Raw genomic sequence first — 23,356 nt, forward strand, 5'->3', positions numbered from 1 at the left:
GTTTGTGTTTCCTTGCAGGAATGCAATTTATTTTCTTTGCATTCTTCAGAATATTCAATGATCTTTTTTTTCGCATTACTTTGTTAGCTTCCCTCTTCCAAGTCCCTCTCTCCCCATATATAAAAAAAGAAAAAAACCAGTCCTTATTATGAGTAAACATAGTCAAGCAAAACAAGTCCATATCTTTTCCACATCCAAAATATTTTTCTTGTTCTGTAGTTTGAATCTATGACTACTCTGTCAATAATTAAGTAGCATGCTTTATGAGTTCTCTGGAATTAGGGCAAATCATCTTGTTGATCAGAATTCTTAAATTTTTCAAAGTTGTTCTTCTTGACAAGGTTATTTTTATTGGACAGAATGTTTTCCTGGTTCTGCATTAATACATGTAAAGTCTTTGTAGATTTCTCTGAGACTGTTACTTTCATCATTTCCTGGAACCCAGTAATATCCCATTGCATTTGAAAACTGTAATTTATTCATCTATTTCTCAGTTGATGGATATCCCATTATTTGGAGCTTTTTGCTGTAACAAGCTGTTTGTTGTTTTGTAGTATAGATGAATAAATGTAGATAGTATTTACTTTGTGTTACAGTTACAAGCAGCTTACATTTGAATGGGGAAAGACAACACAAAGATAAACTGGAAAAAAGAAGGAAGGGATGGGTCAATAGGCATCACTTAGGTGGAGGAATACAAATAGTGAAGAGAAGAACAGGGAATGAGATGAGCATGGAATGGTTGTCTCAAGAAATTTTAGTCTGGGCCAAGACTAGCCATAAATACAACCCTCAAAGGAAAAGGCTGAAGGGTGAAGAATCTCCAGGGTGAATTAGCTGAGAGGGAAAAGAGGAACCTAGAAAGTCTTTTCCTTTAGATGAATTTTTTTTTGCAAGGCAAATGGGATTAAGTGGCTTGCCCAAGGCCACACAGGTAAGTGTCTGAGACCAGATTTGAACCCAGGTACTCCTGACTCCACTGCACCACCTAGCCGCCCCCTTAGATGAATTTCTTAAATGAATTTATGTACTCTACTGCTCCTTTCCCCTCTAAGAATGAAGGCTAGGGAATTTGTTGGGGGGATAGTATCCCTAAAGTGCTATGTTTTGTCTATGACTGAGCTATCCTCTGACCCAGAGCAGGGAATGTTTTTACCCAGGGGTTCAGTTTTGACACCTAGAGTCAGAGGACGATATGTCCCTGAGAATGTTCTTTGAACTATTCCCCTCACTCAGAGGGTTCTTTGCCAGAAGCCATGAGACTTTGCCAGGAGGCAGTCAGCCCAACATTGCTGCTGTTGTCACTTCTGCTGGTACAGGACCAAAGGAAGAAAGGTCTTTTACTCCAGCCAGCTGTGGATATTATTTAGAGTCTCAGGCTTTTTTTTTTTTTTTTCCCTAGCCTCCCTATTGAATTTAAAGTTGCACTATTTCAGAAGAACCACAATTTCATCAGTGTGGGAAATAACTCCATGAAGACTGTTTTCATCTCCTTATTAGTTGGTCTTATCTATTAAAATGTAAACTGCTTGTGGGCAGGGACATTTTTGTTTTTTCTGTTTATCTATAATGTTTATCATGGGCACATAGTAAGCTCTTCATAGATGCTTGTTGGATATTTGATTGCTAAATTGCTGTAACCTCTCAGAGTCATTGCTTGATATTTAATGTGCTGAGGACCCTCTCTGAATATAACTATTCTGGTCCTCCTTTGACAGATTTATAGTCTAATAGCAAGACTTTTATTTAAAGACTGTTTAATTTGCTGGGTGGGACCTGCTAGATTTTATTCCTTGCAAGAACTCAGGGTCATTTCTATGCCATAATCATCTTTTGAATGCCTTCTATAAGCAAAGTACTGTGGATACAAGGACAAAAATGAAATATCTCCTGCCCTCATGGAACTTACATTCTATCAGTGGAGAGAATATGACCATACAGATACAGATGCAATATAGATACATAAATAAAAAAAATAATTTTAGGAGGAAAAGGCACTAGCAGCCTGGGGAATCAAAAAAGACTACATGCAGAAGGTGTTGCTTGACCTAATCCAGAGATTTTTAGCTACGTCCTACCAGGACATCAGTGGACATAAATTTAAAATAACATTTAATTCCCACTTTCTAGTGAGCAGTAATATCAGAGCTGCTATGAGTAGTTATAATTCATGATGAAGCAAGAGGAAAGAAAAGAAAGAGTTTATCTGTAGGTCTTGTTATATGGTGATATTGGTTTCCATGATCTTTTGAGGCTTGCAAAAATGCTTACCCCATAATAACCTTGTGTGGTAGATAGTACACATATTATTATCTTCATTTTAAAGATGAAGAAACTGCAGGTCAAAGACTGACTTGCCCCTTAGGTTACATATCTAGTTAGGGGTAGATAGGGGACTCAAGTCCAGGAATCCTGATTCCAAATTCCGTAGTCTTTGTACTTTGTTACACTATTTTCCAATAATATTATAACTTGAGGAGACTGAGGTCCAGAGAATCTCTTGTTGCTTGTCCAAGATCACATACCTAAATTCCCAAATGAGTAGGGATTAAAGCCTACTTCTGTAAACTCCTAAGTATAGCATTCTGTCTTCCTCCACCTTCCACTCACTAAGAAACTGTCTTTGGACATGTGTTCTATACTTAAGTCTTCTACATCTTCTTTTCTTAACCCTCCCTTCTCTCTAATTCAAAAATAGAATCTGCTTTTTGAAATTGGCATGCTGAGTCAAACAATAATACATAGTTAAAGAAGACTTTATTTGAAAAGGTAATTTATAATGAGCAACAAGAAAAATGTTCTTAATTTTTAAAATTTGGAATATTAGATCTCACCATGGGTTAAGGAACTCTTCATAATTAGATATTTAATACTAAAAGTATACATTGAACCCTACTGACAGATCCATAATATTTATGTAATTCCTCAAAACCTGTTAGCATGGGGATGGGAAAAGGCCTGTGGAGGCTGGAACAAAATAAACTACTCTCTAAAGACAATTTTTGCTTAAATAACGTGAATAATAATAATAATGAAAATAATAATGCCAGGTTGCAAATATTAAGACAGCCACTCATAAAATGAACTCTGCATGGTTTATGTTGATGGAACTACTTAAGTTGGACAGTTTAAAGCCTTCATTTTCCACTCATTCTTTATTGGAGCTGTTTTTCAGAACAAGATTACTCTCTGTCTTCAGACAATATGCTTAGAGGTCTGTCACGTTTCTGTGTTTCCAGTTTTAGCTTGGTATGATATTTCTGGTTCTCTCTCCTCTTCCCATCTCTCTTTTTTCTTTCCCTTTCTTTCTTTGTTTCTCCATCCTTCTCTTTCTCTGTCTCTCCTTTTCTTCTTTCTCCTTTTTCCTCTCTTCTCTCTTTCTACTTTTCTTTTTTCCTACTTTCTACTCTCCTCTCTTTTCTTTTCTACATCTTATTTCCTCTTGTCTATTTTCTCTCTCCTTCTCATCTTCCCCTGTTCCAACCTACCCTGTCTCTATTCTTTTCCCCTATCTTTTCTTTTTCGTTACCAGAACTTTTCTTTGATTTGGATCCCTCCCTGCTTAACCTGCAAAAAAAGATACAGGCTTTCATTTTTATTCTGTTCTACTTTTTGGTATTGAAACACAGACCTCTAGTCTTTTTGAAGATCTTTTCTCTTTTAATCACTACAGAAAAAAATCCACAAGTTTAAAAAAAAGGAAAGCTACCAAATTTATGTACTTATATATGCCTTGGGGAAACTTCCATACTGGTAAAGGGAAAGACAGGTCTGGTTCTTTTCCCCCCCTTTTCTTTATTCTTTAAAGAAACAATTTCTCCTAGATTTTATAGTATATTTGTTTTGTAAGCTTAGTAAAGGATGTCAACAGAGAAATATATGAGTGGGGGAAGCAGACAGATCTGATGATTGCATAGGAAAGAGATAATTGATGGGGAACTCACCTATTGTATTGTTGTCTATATCATGCTAAAAGAACATGAAAAAGACCCCAAACTTATTAGAAGAATTCCTTGTAGTAAATTTATGGGAGGACATGAAAGAAAGTTACACAAGAGAGGCAGTATGGAAGGGTAATGATTTACATTACTCAATTAATAAATCAAGAATTCATTAAATTAAATACATACTATGTGGTAGGCACTGTGTAGGTGTTGAGAAAATGAAGAAAATGGAAAATAGTCTCTGTCCTTACTTTCTTGATCAGAATGCCCATATCAGTGAGGCCAGGGATATACTGAAGTCTACAAAATCAAACATTGAAGGTACTTAATATACATTTGCTGAGTGAATTGACCCTGGAAATCAGTTGGTCCTAATCCTATTTGATTTTCATTCTAAACGAGACTTTCCTAAAGAGACTTCTAATCCATGGAAGATTTTTTGATTTAGGTTTGAGCTCCTCTAGAAGTGCTCCTGGTGTGTGGAAGGAACTTTTCTGTTTAACCTCACAAAGAAGTCTCCCTTAACCTTCAGACTGCTTCACAATGAACTTTAAGCCATATTCCTTATCCTTTTTGATGATCTCCATATCTTCATGCCCCTCTAAAGTCTTACTGTCATTCTTAGCTCTCTAATTATGATAATCCCCTTAGCCTATCTCTGGAAACTCCTTTGGACTTTAGATATTTTACTTTCCTGAAGATATCAGTGGTTCTAGAAACCCTAATTCTCTTTTTTTGCCTTATTCTGCCATTTTGGTGATGGGCTTCTCCATCTTTTGCCGATAGTGTCTGGGCATAGGGCCACCCAGAGGTCATATGCATCAAAGTCACCTTTTTTTTTGTTCTGTCTGGTTTCTTATCTGTCCCTCTTGTACCTCACTAGGCTGAATTTCCCTTCCTGAGTTTTCTATTGAACTTCTCATTAAGTTCCTATTTAGAGTATGTCTCTGGACCTCAAACAATTTATAGAAGACCAAGTGTATCTTGATTCCTTTCCAGGGCTTAGGTACTAGCTTAATTCAATTACCTTTTTTTCTTCCTCAATTTAATTTAAATGGCACTTATTAAGAGCCTACTACAGTCTAGGCATGCTGTTAGGTGCTGGAGATACAATGACAAAACAAAAATAACCCCTGATTTTCAGAATATTATATTAAAGTATTAAATTTACATAAATATACATTTATAGTTATAGAAATACACAAACATATATATATAGATCCTCTTTATATGTGTATGTGTATTCTCTTCATTAGAATCTTAATAAATGTCAACAAAAGGAAAATTCCCATATAAGAACAGAAAAGGTAAATAACATATAAAACTATAAATATTGCTTTCAGCTTGCTTTTTTAAAAGTATACATTAAATTTGAGAAGATAGTACCAACATTGCTTGCTTATCTGGATCCTCTACTAAATCTCCTTCTTTCTTCTGTTTATTTTTAATATTTCAGTGGTATATTTCCTTTTTTTAACTTATTATATCATTATCACTACTCCCCCCAACTCTTTCATCCAAGTTTTTCCTTACAAAATAAAGGTAATGAACTGGTATATTCATTTAAAACAAATTTATACATTGACTTACTACATTATATATCACTCTACATCTCTAATCCATCATTTTCTGTAAAGAAGTCAGAAGCATATTTTATCATCAATCTTCTAAAATCTCAATTGGTCATTACATTCATCTATGTTCTTTAGCCTTTCAGAGTTATTCTTTATGATAATGTGGTCAGTATTTAGTTGTTCCACAGGTTCTGCTCACTTCACTCTGTCACTTCATACAAATTTTTCCAGGTTTGTTTGAATCCTCCCTTTGACCATTTCTTTCAACTTAATAATGATTCTATCACTATGGCCTATTGAACCATTCTACTTAGTTTTTAGTTATTTGGTACAATGAAAAAAGAGTTAATGTAAATATTTTTGTATATATGGATCCTTTCCTTCTGTGTTTAGTCTTGTTGGAATACATTTCAAATAGCAGTATTGGTGGTCAAAGCGTACATCGTTTGGTGAGTTTTGTGGCATTGTTCTGAATTCAGAATGGTTGGACCATTTCATGGGTCCACAAAATGGAGTGTTTCACCTTCCCACAGCATATGCATCAATTGTTATTTTCTTTTTCTGTTTAATTTGCTTTTCTGATTGAGGACTATAAATTAGAACCTCAAGAGTTGTTTTAATTTGTATTTTTCTTATTAGTAATTTGAAATTTGAAGCATTTTCTTATGTTCATTGAAATCAGTTATAATAACAGTAGGTAGCATTTGTGGAACACTTAATTTTTTGTAAAATGCTTTATAGATATAATCTCAGAACAAACCTGGGAATAGGTGTTATGATTATCTCCATTTTAATAAATGAAGGAACTGAGACAGGCAAAAGTTAAGTGATTCTTCAGGTTACACAATAAATGTGTGTCTGAAATTGGATTTGAACCCAGGTCTTTCCTCTGACTTTTTATTTTCTCTATCCTCCCAATCCCCCTGGTGAATGATCTTTTCTGTAACCTAGTTTCATAACCTCAAAGATATTTCAAACATATAACAGAAATAATCATTTCTTTAACAAGAGCCAAGTTCTTTTCCCCTGACTAAAAAAAAAAATTACAGGTACCTTAGTCTATAGCCTGATCACTGTTTGGATTGCTGGGATCGATCTATATTTAGCCTTAAAAAAATTTTAGATTGGTTGCTGCAATATGTGTGCAACTGTGAGGAAGTTTCTTTATCTTTCTGTGTCTGTTTCTTCATCTGTTAAATGAATTTACCAATACTTTCTACCCATCCACCTCATAGAGTTCTATTTGGTCATTTAGTCAATATTCATTAGGCACTGACTATAAACCAGACACTGTGAAAAATGCTAGATACAAAAATAAAAAAAAACAAAGAAAATCTCAAGCATCAGGTGATTTCTAATCTAAATTATTGTATAATAACATAATATATAACTAAAATATGATTTAATTAAATGTATTAATTAAATTATATTACATAATCTCAATATATATATTGTAAAGCATTATATAAATGTATCCTTGTGTTCTGGATCTTTCTCATTAGGTTTTGGGAATAACATCTTCATCAGTATGACCAAAATAAGTAAAAGAACAGTCTGGGAAAGCATTTAGACATCAGCATTGCCTATTTTTGCATTATTTACTGATTATTTTCCTACATATAGGAGATTCTAGCATTTTCCTCATACAGTAGAATACAAAAGGAGGCTTTCATCACTAATAAAGACTCACTAATAATTGGTTTATCTTCCTTATCAATATTCCTCTGATTACTATTATTTCAGTTCATGAGGAATTACTTCAAACTGAATTGTGAAGCTGAATAATTGATGTAAAAATTGTTACTTTATTTTCCTAACTCTTTTTTTTTAAATTTTTCAAGGCAAATGGGGTTAAGTGACTTGCCCAAGGCCACACAGTTAGGTAATTATTAAGTGTCTGAGGCTGCGTTTGAACTCAGGAACTCCTGACTCCAGGGCCAGTGCTCTATCTACTGCACCACCTAGCTGCCCCCTAACTCCTTTTAATCTTCCTTCCAAAACAATTATTTAGAGAGGTGAACTTTAGGAATTTGCTCAGCACATTTGCTTATTTATATTTTTTGGCCCACTGATGAAATCTAGTGGAGTTATTCAAACATTCTAGAAGCAGTTAGTCCTACTCATTTTCCATTTCTAGTAATTTTTGGTACCTAAGCATGTGCTGGGGGGGTAGGGATGGGGAGGCCCATCAGCTAAAGAAGATTGAGAAATTAAAAATCAGTTGCTATTAATTTTGTGTAGGATATCCTTGTGACACTGGAAAACATTTTAGGTAAGCATGTATCTCCCCTATTTTATGTCGCCTTCCAATTGATTAATCCAGGAGTAGAAGAATTTATGTGTAGAGGTTAATGGATTTTCTTCAGTAGAAGTCTCCATGAGAAAACCACAAGACTCCTTGTAGAGGATGGTAGAGAGGATTAGAGACACATTTACAGATCAGACTAGATGACCTCTGAGCTCCCATTCATCTCTGAGACTGTCTCCTCCCTTAGAACATAAGCTCCTTATTAGGAGGAATTATTTTATGTTTTATATTTGTATCCCTAGCTCCTAATACAGTCTCTGGCACCTTATTTTTGGTAATTCTGGCAACTAGAGGATTGGTGAACTAAGTCAGGTTATCCCCATTCTTCACTTACACAGGAAAAAACAACAAGGGTCAGAGGGGCAACATAATTGAGTGAGAGGGTCACATCAAGGAGAAAGGAAACCTTGGTAAGGGATAATGTTGAGAAGGGACCATGAGAATGGTATGAAGAAGATACTTTATGACAATGAAGTAGGAAAAAAACAATAAGAGAAGAAAGGTGAGCTCAGACCAGAGATAAGGAAAAATTATTTTTAAGAATGGACTAAATGACCTAGATTATCCCTTCTAGCTCTAAATTTAATATTCTTAGTCCTGATATGTTACATAAAAAGCAAACAACAAGTATTTTAGTAAGTGTCTATTGGATGTCATTTGTGACTCTAGGTGATGAACCTACAAATACAAAGATAACATGTCCCCTACAGTCCAGAATTTTACATTCTGTTGATGAAGACAGCACGTACACATATACAGAATAAATATAAAGCTAATTTGTTTCTTTGGTGGGGGGAAGAAGTCACTAAATGATAAAGGGAAACAGAAAAGGTTTCATGTAGAAACAACAAACAGAAAAGGTTTCATGCAGAAACAGGGAGCAAGTCATTTAACCGTTTGCTTCAATTTTTTCATCTAAAATTAACTGGAGAAGGAGATGGCAAACCACTTCAGTATCATGTGGAAACAAAGGCACAAAGTTTAGAAGGGAAAAGGGCCTGGTGGCATGCCAGGCCCAAGGAAAAACCAATATCAAAGTTTATGTATAGCATTATTGTACATCAGAGAGAAAACTTGATAGACTAAATCATAGAATGTGGGAAAGGAAAAAGGGAAGATATTTTTTCCCCAATATAATACACTGCTTGCATTGTCTTTTATAAATGGAAAAGCAACACTGATCCATGTCTAAATGGTGTGAAACTTTTAGATTTTAGAAATGTTATACATTTCCACACTGAAAATCAGAATTTTTTACATTTTTCCCTTCACTGTAAATTTTTTCTTCTATTGGATCATTCCCAAATTATGGTTTGTTAAAGGATAATATAAAATTCTTAAGACTTATTAAAATAATTATGCTTTTCTTTGGGAAAGCCCTTTTTACTGAATTTTGAGAGTACATGTCTAGAAATTAGAGAATATTATGTAATGATTTTTGAATGAGTTTTACATATACTTGTTAAATCCTTTTCATTTTTAAGATAGTAAAACACTAAAGTAACTTATTCAGTTCACATGAGGAGTCACTCATAGCTAGGAAAAGTTTGTATATTTTCTGGACTTTGGTTAAGTGTAGATGAATGAAATATGGTTCCTTGATTTATGCAGTTCTGTTGACTGTCATAATGACTGAATGATATTTCTTTATGGCCATTATGGTGATTTCTTCATGGGAAATGAGGTTGAAAAATGTAAAATGTAAATGGTCACAATTGATTATGTTAAAATGTTAAATTATACCCCATGCTGGTCTTCCATGGTACTTGTAAATCTCATTTGGATATGCTTTATCAGATGATTTTTATCGTAAGACTTTTGCTAATAAAATATTGTCTATTTCAGAAGGAAGACCTTTCATATAATCAGAGATTAAGAACTATAAAGGATCTTAAAGGGTTTTAAATCTGACATCATTTTTCAGATAAAGAAACTGAGGTGGTTCCTGACCTAACATGGATTGAACTAAAGGACATAGAATCAGGAAGAACCAATTTCAAATCCTGCCTGTGATAATTCCTACCTGTGTGATGCAGGGCACGTCCCTTAACTCCCATGAGCCTCAGTTTTCTCATCTGTAAAATGAGTTTAGGTGTGATGGTTTCTAATGTCCCTCCTAGCTTTAAATACATCAACTCTATCTAATTCCCTGACTTAAAATTTCAAAGTTCAAGTTAGGATAGAGGTTTGTAAATTAAAACTGCCAGTCTAGTCATGATTACACTCAATCAAACATGCTCTTTTATATTATGAAGTTATTAGGTTATCTTTTGAACTTACTAATACAAGCCTTCCTGCTAAAATGAAGATGTTCCTAGCAAACATTCTCTTCTTCTTTGCCATTATTTATTGTTAGAAAGCCACTGAAGCTTTAAAAAGAAAAAAAATTTCTCTTGGCAGGTATTCCATTGCTGAGAGATGATGATAACTCAGCCCCTGTGATATCTAGCTCACCAATAAAGAACATTGGAGAGTATGGGGACTTCTCAAGGGAGAAGGAGGAGAAAATCAAAGAGGAACCTTTGACCATCTCAGAACTGGTCTATAACCCAAGTGCCAGCCTGCTTCCTACCCCAGTTGATGAGGATGAGATCGACATGCTCTTTGACTGTCCTTCAAGGCTTGAGTTGGAAAGAGAAGACACTGATTCATTTGAGGACCTAGAAGCGGATGAAAATGCTTTTTTGTTGGCCGAGGAAGAGGAACTCAAGGAGGCCCGGAGAGCCCTGACTTGGAGCTATGATATTTTGACAGGCAACATTCAGGTGAACCCCTTTGTCAAGAGTTTTTCCAGACTTCTGGTCGTAGGTTTGGGACTGCTACTGTTTGTTTTCCCTCTCCTCCTCGTCCTTCTGGAGTCAGGCATCGATCTGTCCTTCCTTTGTGAAATTCGTCAGACACCGGAGTTTGAGCAATTCCACTATGAATATTACTGTCCCCTCAAAGAGTGGGTGGCAAGAAAAATAAGCTTTATCCTCTACTTGTTGGGTTGCTCATAAAGTTAAAATATTTTGTGACTAAGGGCTATATTCAATACTAGTGATTTTTCTTTCTGTTTTTCCCCCCTCTTTCTTTCTTTTTTTTTTTAAAGCAACTGCCTAGTTTTTAGAAAGGTCATGGGGCCATCAGCAGGTAGCTCTTTTCATTCTTGTTCCATATCTAATAGACTGTACAATTCCTTAAGTTAGCTTTTCATAATTCAATATACTTAAGTTAAAGTCAAATAAAACGTTATTTTAGTTATAGGCCAAAATGGTGGCCCTACTTAAGTAACCAAAAAGATACTTATTTTTCTTGCATTGTAGGCTTACTGCTTACCTGCTGTACCATAGAACATTATGTAGAGCTAACTTTTGCTTTTTTTTAAGTTTATAGAATTATAAGCTGAAAGGTTCAGAACCTGAATTTTAGTAACATTGGAGGGAAGTGTTTTTGAATATACTCCTTAGTGCAACAATCTCTTCTAACCAATGCCTATACAAGCAAAGTTTATGCTGGGTTTTTGTTGTTTTTTTTAAAAATATTTTTATGTGTTCAAAATATTTTGGTAAATTTTTAGCAAAAGAAGTCTTCGAAGTTATTTAAGTGTACAGATTGTAAGATTAATGCACAAACGGCACATGGGGAATTTTTTTAATGTTTTTGGCAGTGATTTGTTTTTAAAAAAATATTTTTGGCTGGACAATTCTGTAATTTGTTATATCTGCAGATGAGATAGCAAACTGTTAGGAGAAAGATATAGGAAGCTTAGGAAACAGAAGAGAGAATGGGGAATATATCCAATTTAAAAAAAAACCCACCAACAATACCCATGAAATATGACATAAATTGCTCCAGTAATCTGTTTCTGAATATCTTCCTTCTAAAGTGTAGGGAGACAATATCATTGACAAGATGATCAGTCACCTTCACCTGTGTCCTGTTATCTTCTATCTCAGTTGATGCAGCAGAAAGTCATTGGAAGACAGTGAAAGTGATTACTCAAGAGGGCACTGGATCCCCAAGCTAATTGTACATTGTGTACATAACAATAGAGAAAAGGAAGAAGGACTAGAACGTAGCCCCCCAAAAGAATTTCTAGACAGGATGTGGTAGGTGAGTGGTCACAGCTTAATTGAAAGAAAGCCATGGGAGGTGTAGATTATATGATGATTTAAGAACGAAGCATGGAAACAGAGTTGATAGAAATGTATCATTACAAATGCATTTTCAGAAAAAAAAGGCAGAGGGGGAGGAAACGTTAAGGTAAGTATCTTGGTCCCTCATTTTATTCATCATGGTTCTATGACTTGAGATGTTTGTGTGTGTGTGTGTGTGTGTGTGTGTGTGTGTGTATGTGCGTGTCATCTGTGCATGAGAGAAGAGAGAGAGAGAGAGAGAGAGAGAGAGAGAGAGAGAGAGAGAGAGAGAGAGAGAAAGACAGATTTTTTTTATGGGTGACAGTGTTAACCTATAGGGTTAGAAATGCATCTGGCAATACCATTTACACAACCCTAACCCTAGTTCTGTCTTTAAAATCTAGCTGTGGGCAGACAAGCTTCACATTTGAAAGATTTGGCTTGCATGTAGTAGCATTCCATTTTCTTTTAATTTTTGAAAATTGTAGAATCTTTTATAGGGAAATGCTCCCAAGACCCTGTGGGAACTATTCTTCCATATAAGGGAGAAAAATTGGTTTAGTACTCTTCTTATTGGTATTTAAGCCATGGATGTATGGTTTGTTGTCTTACCACAGAGAGAATATGCAAAGGACTATAGTCTCAACAAAGTAAATGATACAAAATAATCGCATTTGCTTTATTAAAGACTCCCTCCCCTAACTCCCCCAAACCTCACCTTGGAGCTTTTTCTATAATGCGAGCCTAACTGAAGGACTCTCTGAAATTCTATTGACCCTTTAAGTTTACCATGAGCACATTTTTTTTCAAAATTGCTCTGTAATTTTTTATCTGGGCAGAAATATAGATATTTAGATATAGATGCCTAGTTTCTGGTGCTAAGAGCCCAAATTGAAGGCTCTGGATGCCTCATTTAAATATCTGATTTTGCAAATTGGATTTGAAAGGTAGCTTATGAAGCCTTGCCCTACTTGGGTCCGAAGTAATTTAAATAATTTGAATTAAATTAACTATATTGGAATTTACAACCTTAAATTTCAATGTTATTCTTAATATGGTTTCAGTAATTTATTATACATTCTATTAATATAGAAAAATACAATAATATGTTATACCTTAATCTCTAGTCCTTCAACTTTTCTTCATTTGCTATCTTTAAGAGTTTTTAAGTAACCAACTTGAAAATTAATGTTTCTTTAATTTATTTTATTTCTTCCTACTTTTTCATTTTGATTCATATTGTAAAGCTATTTGTGAGTCTCTGAAATGATGATGCTCTAGTGAAATATACTAATTTTTTCTTCCTAAGGAAAATGAACTTTTCTCCTGACAACACTATTTATTATTTAATATCTTACATCCTATTCCTCAGAGTATTGATCAATGTTAGGAAGATGTATTTGAAATAGTAACAACTCCAGATTAAAAACAAATCAAGTTAAACATCCCATTTCTCTTGGACAGAATTCCAAAACAAATAGATGTGTTTGTGAATAGAAAGCTTGACTGAGATATTAAGAATCCAATAAGTTAAATAAAGACAACAAAATCTAGGACTGGTATTCTTGAATATAAAATTTGAGTGTTGCATTATAGACCTTTGGAGGGATTAGATTTATTGGGGAAATTTTTGTCACCTGTTGACTCACCAAATAAAGATAAGGTTACTTTTGGAAATGAATAGTACAAGATATGATTGGAGATGAAAAGGAAGTGTGTGAGTATATGTATAGACCATGATTTCTGTATGTGTTTATATGTCTTTATATATGTATTTGTATACACACTAATGATGCATATTTCATATACCTATTAGTTCTCATTTTACCTTGCATGGGCATTTCTGGTATTAGTTTGCTTTTCCCTAAAGATGATGTTGTGGGTTAAACTCACTAAATATTTAATTTGTTAGTGATAACAATTGTGCATACATCTGTGGATATATATGCACACACAAATGATATATATACATATACACACACACAAACTGTTGCCTTCAGTGCTAATGAAAGTTGGATTATAAAGAATTGTAGGTTAAGTGTTATGTATTCCTGTCTGTGCTTTGAACTATCTTGTAAAATGTTATGTATTTGGAATATCTTTTGTGATTTGTCTGATATTTATAAACACAGCTTTGGGAAGAATAAAATATGGATTGTGGATTACTTCATTGAATTACTAAAGATCTGGGGTGGGGGGACAAGTACCTGTGATTCAAGCCTTATCTTTGTACAGTGAATTTCACACTTCTGTGTCAAGATGGAGATTGTTTTGTATGTCAATATGGTGGCAGGATTCCCTAATAAAACTGCTCTGGGAAGAAACAAACAAAAAGGTTTTGCTGTTTTGATATTGTAAGTGTAAGCCATAAGATAAGATATTTTCTGTAAGTAACTTTTACACTCTCTTCTTCTGAGTGAGATAAAAAATCAACTGATATTAAATGAATTTTTTGAATTTGAGCAATTTTGAATGTGTTGTAATGTGACCCCATTCAAAGAGAAAGCTGCTCTTCATTTGGGCCATGAATGGTAAAATTCCCAGAAGTGGAGGAAGACATCCTAGAAAAGGGGAATGACATAAAACAAGAACTGAAAAACTAGGAAAATATGAAGCAAGCAAGAAAATCAGAAACTATTATTAAACACCATGCTAGGAATTGTTCTTAAGTGTTAGGCAGACCAAACAAGAAAGAATCCCTGTCCTCAAGGAGCACACATTCTATTGGCATCTTTTGAGGGTGATCAATAGTCTGATTTGATTAGATATTTTTGGCTAGACCAGGTGTCCCAAAGGTATTAGTGCAATTAAACTATTAGAACTTAAAACTGGACTTAATGTTTGTCCTTCATTCTTTTATTTTTTAAAGTTTTTATTTAAGATAGTGGGGTTGAGTGACTTGCCCAAAGTCATACAACTAGGTCATTATCATTGTCTGAGGTCTGATTTGAACTCAGGTCCTGACTCCAGGGCCAGTGCTCTATCCACAACAAATTTCTTGGATTATATACTTCATTCCAATTTAAAATGAGACCTTATTCTCCAATTCACTGCGCCCCCTAGCTGTTACTTTTGGAATTTCTTTTAGATTAAATTGCTAGTAAAAATTATTATATAAATAAATACATATACAAACTACATTTGCTTTAGTAAGCCCATGTTTTTGGAATGCTAAGCAAAAAACAAATCACAGGCAAGTTTATTCAGATTTTTAAAGCTTTTATTTGAACAAATAAAATCAGGGGAAAGGGTGGATGCAGTCCCCCCACTTCCACAAATTATGCAGTCGAGTTTCCCTCATTTGGGGAAATGGCAGATGTCGGCCCATCCAGAGTGCAATGGATAAGCCTCTCCCTGGGGAAACCACCTTCATGATCATGGACTCACACCTGCCAGGTATTTGTCCTTCATTCTTAAAGAAAATCGGGGCATCAGGGAGGTGATGCCATGCCAAGCATAGGAATTAAATTTGAGTGAGGGAGTGCTGTACTAAGTCACCAGCCTCACTTTCCCCTCAAGAGTCATCTGGGTCTAGTGGCTAGATTTGAATCAGTATGCCTGGAGAGAATCCTGGATGCGAGGCAATTGGAGTTAAGTGACTTGCTCAAGGTCATATAGCTAGTAAGAGTCAAGTGACTGAAGCTAGATTCGAACTCCTGTCTTCCTGACTTCAAAGCCAGTGTTGTGCCACCCAACCTCCCTTAAAAATGGACTAAGACTTTTAGGCTACCCTGTTTATAGAGATAATGTGAGATACAGCTGGATATGTAGGATGAAAGAAAGAATCCTTTCTCAGTGGGTATTCCTTGGATTTACCCCAAAATTGTAAATTGATGTATTTATGCACATAACTTTTCTTAAAGCAGGGCTGCCCGTGTTGCTTGCAAGAATTCAAGGGCTTGAGACAGTTAATGTGCTTTCTGTTGAACTTTGTGGATTTGAAAACTCTCTATAAACATGGGGTGGTTCAGTTCAGGGCAGGGATCCAGTTACTCTATGATAGGATTTCTCCTAATTCTTAAAACATCATATCATCATATCTTTGACTTTTACAGCTAACCCAGATTATTACTAGGTTATCACATGACAGGAATAATTTAGCAGATAAGATAATGCATTGCTGGAGATTAATATGCATAATGAGTTCTGAATTTATATAAGCTTGAAGGTTTTTGAAGTTTTTTTAAACATTAATTCATTCAATTTTGACAATAGTCCTTTAATCCTGGTGTTAAATGTATTTTATAAGTGAAGAAACTGAGGTTGAGATTTAGAGACTTTCCAAAGGCCACCCAATTATCGGCAGAACTAAAATTCATAGGGTCCTAGGGGTAGAAGGGTAGAGTCTTCTTACAGATAAGAAAACTGGAACCCAGAGGGGTGATTTCCTTCATGTTGCACAGAGAATAAATGGAAATTTTCAAACTCATTTCTTGTGACTCTTTCTGCTCTACCACATAGCCTCAAATTCAGGTCTTTTGATTGCAAGTCCAAAGATCCTTCTGGTATATAAACCATATTGCCTCTATATATAAGCATTTATATTTAGAGCTGGAAAAAACCTTAGAATTGAATTTATTTTTCTAATTTTACAGATGAGGAAACTGAGGTCCAAAGAGTTTTTAAATGACTTGCCTACAGATTTTCCCACAGGTGGGAAAACTGGTATGCAAACTTGAGTTTTAGGTATAATTCAGCACCGTTGGGTTCTTTTGTCTTCTTGAGGCATGGCAAGTGTATGACTTAATATGATTGCTACTTTTCTGTCTTCAAAATGTGCATACCCTCTCTGAGCTTCTGGCACATATTAGAATGGAAATTATGGTGCCAGTTACTTGAAACTAATGCATCCTTTTGCTGCTAGAAAACATTTCTGATAAAGAATGGTGTCACTGAGAACAATAGGGAATAGCATACTTAGAATAGACTTTGTCTTCTGAGTACGTTAGCAGAAACCACCAACCCATCTCACTGGATTGACAGGCTGCATCTTTGTCTTTCAGGGGGAATAGTAACTGCCTTGCTGTCGGAAAAATTTCACACAGCTGCTATATTGAAACTACAGATCATTATTTTATGGGAGCTACTAAAGGTCTTTTGTCTCTCTTCCCAAATTGATGCCTTGCCAGACCTTGCAGTTTTTCTTTATTAACCTTCATTCTAAAGAGGTGGCTGTAACTAAGATAATTGCTCTTCACCATTATAGGGAAATTGGAAAATGAAAATACTGACCACCCATGAAATAAATCATGTTACTACTATATTAAAATGTAGTGATATCAAAGGGAGAGAAAATCTCTGGCCCAGTACCTTATGCATTTATACCTATAGTCAATGACACAAAATTACATGGGACTTATGAGTCAAAAGAGTTAACTTTTAATCCCAGCTTCAACCATTTACTGCTTCTATGACCTTAAGAAAGTGTAGGCACATAATAGGTTGATTGATGGAGCTAACTTTTCTGAGTCTCATCAGTAAAAAGATGCTTACAATATCTGTGCTTTTTGTCACTTAGGGACTTGTAAAGGAGACTGACTATATAGAATTTTATGAAACCCCAAAAAACCTGTAATTGAGAGTCTCCTTTGTGGGAATGTCTTCACTGAGGCAGATGGTGAGAGATTCATCAATTTACGTATAGCTTGTGCAGCTGAGAGTATAAAAAGTATAAAAAGATAGGGCTATAGAATTAGAGTGGGAAGAAACTCGGAGGCCATCTGGTTCACCTCTTCCCCTCCATTTTACAGTTGAGAAAACTTTGTCCTAGGGAGCTAAAATGTTTAGCCCACACTCATATAATAGAAAACCTATGGGGTAGAATTTGAACATAGATCCTCAAATTCCAGAAGCAGTGTTTGTTCCACTGTATTTGTTATGTGCAAAAAATATTAAGTTCCCATTTTATCAGAAACATTGTTTAGAGACTGGAGGGACAAAGACAAAAATGAAACAGGTGTTAGCCTCAAGGAATTTACATTCTACCTGGTGGTGGTAGGAGTACAAAAATAACTACATAAAAATAAACAATCTAATTTCAGGAAGGATAAAATGCTAATAACTGAAGGGAGTGAAGTTCAAGAAATACATATTTTAAGCCTTAGCACTCCAGCCTCTTTAACATGTTGCTTTTTGAGGTTTTTTATTTAAGAAAAGAAGCTTGGTCTAGTGGGTAGAGCTGACTTTGAGAGACAGAATAACCAGGGTTCATATCTAATCCCTAATACTTATAATACATACACATTACCCTTAGTCAAGTCACTTAACTATCTCAGGAAGGTTCTCAAGGACTTTTTGGCAGCTTACAGACCATCATTGATAGTTTATCTACCAGAAAGTTTCCTATACCAATGAACTCATAACTCCAATAATTAATCCCAATGATAGTAATAATGATAAATGTTTATTAAATCCCTACATTAGAGGGATCTAATTTTGTAATAAGGTAGATATTGTTTCAATGCCAATAACTTTTCTCCATTCCTAAAGTCCTGGTCAGAAATAGCTTTTCCAGACTTCTGTCTAGATCCCAAACCTGGAGAGAAAAGGAGGAATCTGAAGAATCAGTCTTCCATTGAACTCTGAGTCTTCCCAGAGGATATAGCATAAAATGGTTTCTAGGTGGATGAGGATACAAACACTGGGAATGAGGACTCCTTTAACAAACCAGACCTTTAGGGCCTAGAAACATTAGTTCAGGGGAAGTGGAATGAGACTGCCCAGGGAAGATCTGACCTGCCAACCTGTGAAATTAAGGGTTGAATTGGATTAAAAAATTCTTAACCTTTTCTATCTATTGAAGTCTCTTCTCAATACATTTTTAAATGCATAAAATAAATCAAATTATAGAGGAAATGAAAGGTTAGTGAAAACAAAGACATAATCCTACCCTATACAAGTTTACAGATCCCTTGAAATCTATTCACAGACTTTTTTGTGTGGATCCCAGGTTAGATGTCTAAGGGATCCTTCAGGTCTAGGAGCTATCCCTGGTGCTGATTCTTCCCTATTACCAGCTTTTTTCCTTGTCTCCTGTAAGCCTCACCTCTATCCTTTAATCAAGCTTTAACTCACTGGGATGACTTTTTATATACTCATGCTGGTATTATAAGATTATAGAGTGAAGAATGGTCTCACTCCCCATTACAAGACTGTCATAAGTTGTGGTTTATAGCCCAGGTGGAACCTCCAGTTAGTCTCCTCAACTATTCTCATGTGACAGGGTTCAGATAGAGACTCAAGGCTAAGGGTCAAGGGTTTAGGGCCACTATTAGGACTTTTTCCTTGGGCTAAATAGAAGTTTCTTGTATTAACCCAGGAATTTTATGTGTGACATTAATTTTAATGGGGAAATGAACCTGAAGTTCCAAGGAGCAACTCACAAACACAATTTTCAGAACATAACCTGCGTAGAAATAGCAAACGCCTGTCCATTATGTGTAAGTAAATTGAGGTGATTATTGACATTCACAAGGAATATTTAGAAAGGCTGAAATCTGAGAGTAAATACTACTTCTAGTTCATCAAATAGGGTATTGCAGAGGAAACAAGGTTATAGTATCTAGGTCAGGAGTTCTTTACTTAGGAGCCATAGATTTCATGGACAGATTTCAAAGGCTCCATGAGCTCATTAGGAAAAATTACATCTTTATTTCACTGAGCTTCATTAGAAAAAATTACATCTTTATTTTACTAATATCTGACTGAAATTTAGCATTTCCTTTATTATTCTGGAAAGGAGTCCATAGATTGCAGTGAACTGCCAAAAAGATCCAGGAGATAGAAAAGGAGGTGGGATTGAAATGAAAAGATGAAATAAAGATGGATAATTTTACCAAGTTTTCAAAGTGAGAGGGACCTCAGAGGCACATTATTGTGAGGGGATAAGTGAAATACAATAAAGCCAAACTAACTCCCACTATGTAAGGAAAAAGTATAATCTGGATTAATAAAAAGTCAAACTGCAGAATGTCTTGAGAGAAATGCTCATAAATTCTAGTCCAGTATTATTTTGTCACCACTCAGTCTATTATCATAAGAGCATACTAAAGAAATTGAAGACTTGAATTCAAATTTGACCTTGGACATTTATTAACTGTATGACTCTGGGCAAGTCACTTAACCCTGTTTGCTTCAGTTTCCCCATCTGTAAAATGAGATGGAAAAGGAAATGGTAAACCACTCCAGTATCTTTGCCAAGGAAACAATAGTTCAACAATGAACTAGGCAACTAACTATTGAATGCTGGGAAAAGCAGTAATCAATAAATAACATAAAGCAGAAATGGGGTGGGATAGGTAGCTGGTTCAGTAAATGGAATACTGGCCTTGGAATCAAGAAGATCTGAATTCAAATTTGATACCAGATATCTATGTGACTCTAACCAAGTCACTTAACCCCAAATTACCTCCAAAAATGAAAGAAATGGGTCAGGAGAGAGGGATGAAAAGTGTATGGGTTTTGGATACATAAGTCATGTAACCTTCATTATGATACTCCAAAGAAGATATAGTGGGAGGTAATAACTATGAAAATCAATTTAGGGTTCAAAAACTACAAATGTATGATTAGATATTGAATAACTTCCAGCCCTCTAATCAGTGATGAAGACTTATGGTATGGTAAGAATTTCCTGTTTTTACTCATCAATTTGTGTCTCTTGTCTTGTTATGCTCTTCTTCCCTCCCCTTACCACTCAACTAAATATGAATTACTAAGAATAGCAGGAAATAGTTTAAATCAGAAGTTTATTTTTGTTAAATAACTGTTAAGTAGAATTATGACTGAAATATGATTAAAACTTTTACAGGAAAGCTAGATGATTCAGCTGTGCGATTCCTGGATTTGGAGTCAAAATACCTGAGTTCAAATTTGGCTTTAGATATTTACTAGCTGTGTGATCCTGGTCAAGTCATTTAATCACTATACTCATTTTCTTCATCCATAAGTTCACTAAGGTCCCTTCTAGTTCTAAATCTATGATGCTAGAATATTTTCCAAAGTAGCATCTGAACACAAGTTATTGCAGTTAAAAGAACAGTAGGAAAAATAGTCTCTCTTCTGAGGTAGAGCCAGAGGTTGCGTGCCATCTTGTGGGAATAATTTAGATGGGATTCTTGTCCAGTTGATTAGATGAGTCAGATAAGACGGCTGCTGTGGAGGGACCCTCTCAGATTCTGTTTGGTATGAGTTGACCCCAAATAACCTTGAAGGTTCCTTCTGGATACTGTTTGCTCATTTACTTAACCTTCTATTCAAATGATTGCAACTTTAGAATTAGCACAGTACAGATGCCAAATTATAGCTCTAGAGTGAAGCTACTAGAGAGATCATCCAGGTCAATGAATCAGCTTTATAAAAACAAGTCAATTAAAAAAAGATTTGTATTTTGAACAAAAGATTTGTATTTTGAACAATTATATTTCCTCTTCTCCATTCACAGTTTTTTCCCTTTTTATACTTTCCTAAAATTGTAAATGCTATAAAAGTTTAAATGATGCTTTAAAAAATATTACATATAGTTCCAGATTATTCCCACTTCTTGAGAAGGCTTTTGTAACAAGATAAAAAATCATTAAATAAAACTAATGATATAAAGACCTTATCTGAGAGCACTTGAAACATTTCATCCCCCCCTTTTTTTTTCTTTTTCCAAGTGGTGGGAGGGAGAGCAAAAAAATTTCCAAGAACTACTTTCCATATCAACATTTTTTTTTGCTGTTCAGTGGAGATTAGCAGCAAAACATTATGATTGTGTAATAGGGATTGTAGCCAAGACAGTCCATTGGGTTTTGTTGAACAGAAACACATTTTATGTTTTGCATTGTGTTTTCCCTTTTCAATGATTAATTAATGTAGGAAGTGTGATGGATTTTTTTCCCTGAAAAAGAAATGACTTTTATTAATTACTCCAAGGGGAATGCTTCCTTCATTGTACAGGGCCAGAAATACTTTGGGTAAAACATCAAAAGTGATGGAATAATTTCTATGTAAGGAAAGGGAAAGTGGCATTGTGAATAGAGAGCAGTCTTTGGAATCAGGAAGATATGCATTTGTTTGGTTTCTTAATTTACTGTGTGTTCTAGGTAAGTGTCAACCTCAGAGTCCCCTAGGAAACTTTTAAGATTTTAAGTTACAGAATAGCTGCTGACCACTAGTAGAATTTAGTCAATGGAAATTTCTCAAACCAATGAAATCTCCTTGCAGAAAACATACTCATATACAAATAAAATGTGTGTTTTAGGGGAAAAAAGAGATGATAGACACATTTCATAAACAATTGATAGTTCATTTGCTTTCCAAATTTGTGGTTACATTAGAAAATTTCCCCTAAGTATACTGAGCCTTTTAAAGCAAAGCTTCATGGAGTTTATAAGCAACCTTGGAAATGGCAATTTGAAATAAAGTTTGATGAACCCTTTAATAAAGTGACTAAGATATTCCTTGTTAGCCATTTGAGGAATATTTATTGGATGAGTGAATGAAAAAGCATTTATCAAGTCCACAAATATATAGATGCAAAATAAGTTATTGTTTGTAAAGAGTTCATACTCTAATTGGAAGAACAATGCATGGAATTCTGAGTTCAACTGCAAGATGAATGGAAATGTCAAAAGGAACAAAGGTAAGCTTGACCATGAGGACCAGAGGTGGTACAGTACTGAGGTACAGCATGGCAGACTTGATGGAGCTGGTGACTCCCAGTCATCTTGAACATAATTTTGGTCCCATCTGACTGCCTTGATGGGGTCTGAGTAGTGAGGAATTTTCAAAGGGAGTGATAGAGAAAAAGCTGAGGCAAATTCCATGCTTCAGAAGCTTGTATTCTATTGGAAGTCATTCAAGAGGTCAGGCAAAAGACAGTCAAGAGCAAGGATCCTAGATCATCCCCCTCCCATATAAAAAAATACCAAGAGAAGAAATAACCTCAGTTCAAATTTGTGATCATCATTAAAAAATCTGGTGTTTTAGCCTGGAATGATCCTTGTTTATTTTTTTCAACATAAGGCTCAGTTGAGGGTGGGGAGAAAGGGAATTCCTGGGATTGTCATATATTGACATCCCACTAAAGACTCTCCTCTTTATCTTGAGGAGAGGACTGGAGTTTGAAGGGAGTTCTAGTGTGAAGACTCATAGGAGAGCCAATTACCCTGTCGTGATGAACCCCTGAGGGAAGAAAAGATGAAAGTGGTCTTGAAATATAGGAATCTGGGAGGGAGAAGTAGATAAATGAGATTGTGTCCTAATTTTAGTAATGATGCTTCATAAATTTAATAAGAGTTTTTGAGAAGAGTTTTCCATCGACTCATTTTGTGGTGTCTTTTTTAAGACAATGAATTTTTGGTAGGTGGTGCAGGATAGGGAGTTAACTTCTAACTTTTAGTTTTTTCAATTAAGAAATGTCTATTAGTT

At 35.1% G+C, this 23,356-nt stretch overlaps 1 protein-coding gene and 1 non-coding gene across 21 annotated transcripts in view; one reads left to right on the forward strand and one right to left on the reverse strand.

Moving 5' to 3' along the window:
• The window catches only part of FRMD3 (FERM domain containing 3), a 329,113-nt gene extending 307,521 nt beyond the window's left edge, over positions 1 to 21,592 (forward strand). For 19 of the 20 annotated variants that reach the window (XM_074196651.1, XM_074196656.1, XM_074196661.1 and 16 more), the window contains one exon: positions 10,227 to 21,587. In XM_074196651.1, coding sequence (XP_074052752.1) covers positions 10,227 to 10,825 — 599 coding nt within the window. In that variant the 3' untranslated portion in view covers positions 10,826 to 21,587. Of the gene's footprint in view, positions 1 to 10,226 lie in introns of all 20 variants that reach the window. The other variant, XM_074196672.1, reaches the window with a different exon arrangement.
• On the reverse strand, positions 15,184 to 15,348 carry LOC141496768 (U1 spliceosomal RNA). The gene has a single exon (XR_012471163.1). It is a non-coding gene; the product is annotated as a U1 spliceosomal RNA (small nuclear RNA).
• Positions 21,593 to 23,356: the final 1,764 nt, after the last annotated feature.

Source organism: Macrotis lagotis, chromosome 8 (assembly GCF_037893015.1).
Source record: "Macrotis lagotis isolate mMagLag1 chromosome 8, bilby.v1.9.chrom.fasta, whole genome shotgun sequence".
Lineage (NCBI taxonomy): Eukaryota > Metazoa > Chordata > Mammalia > Peramelemorphia > Peramelidae > Macrotis > Macrotis lagotis.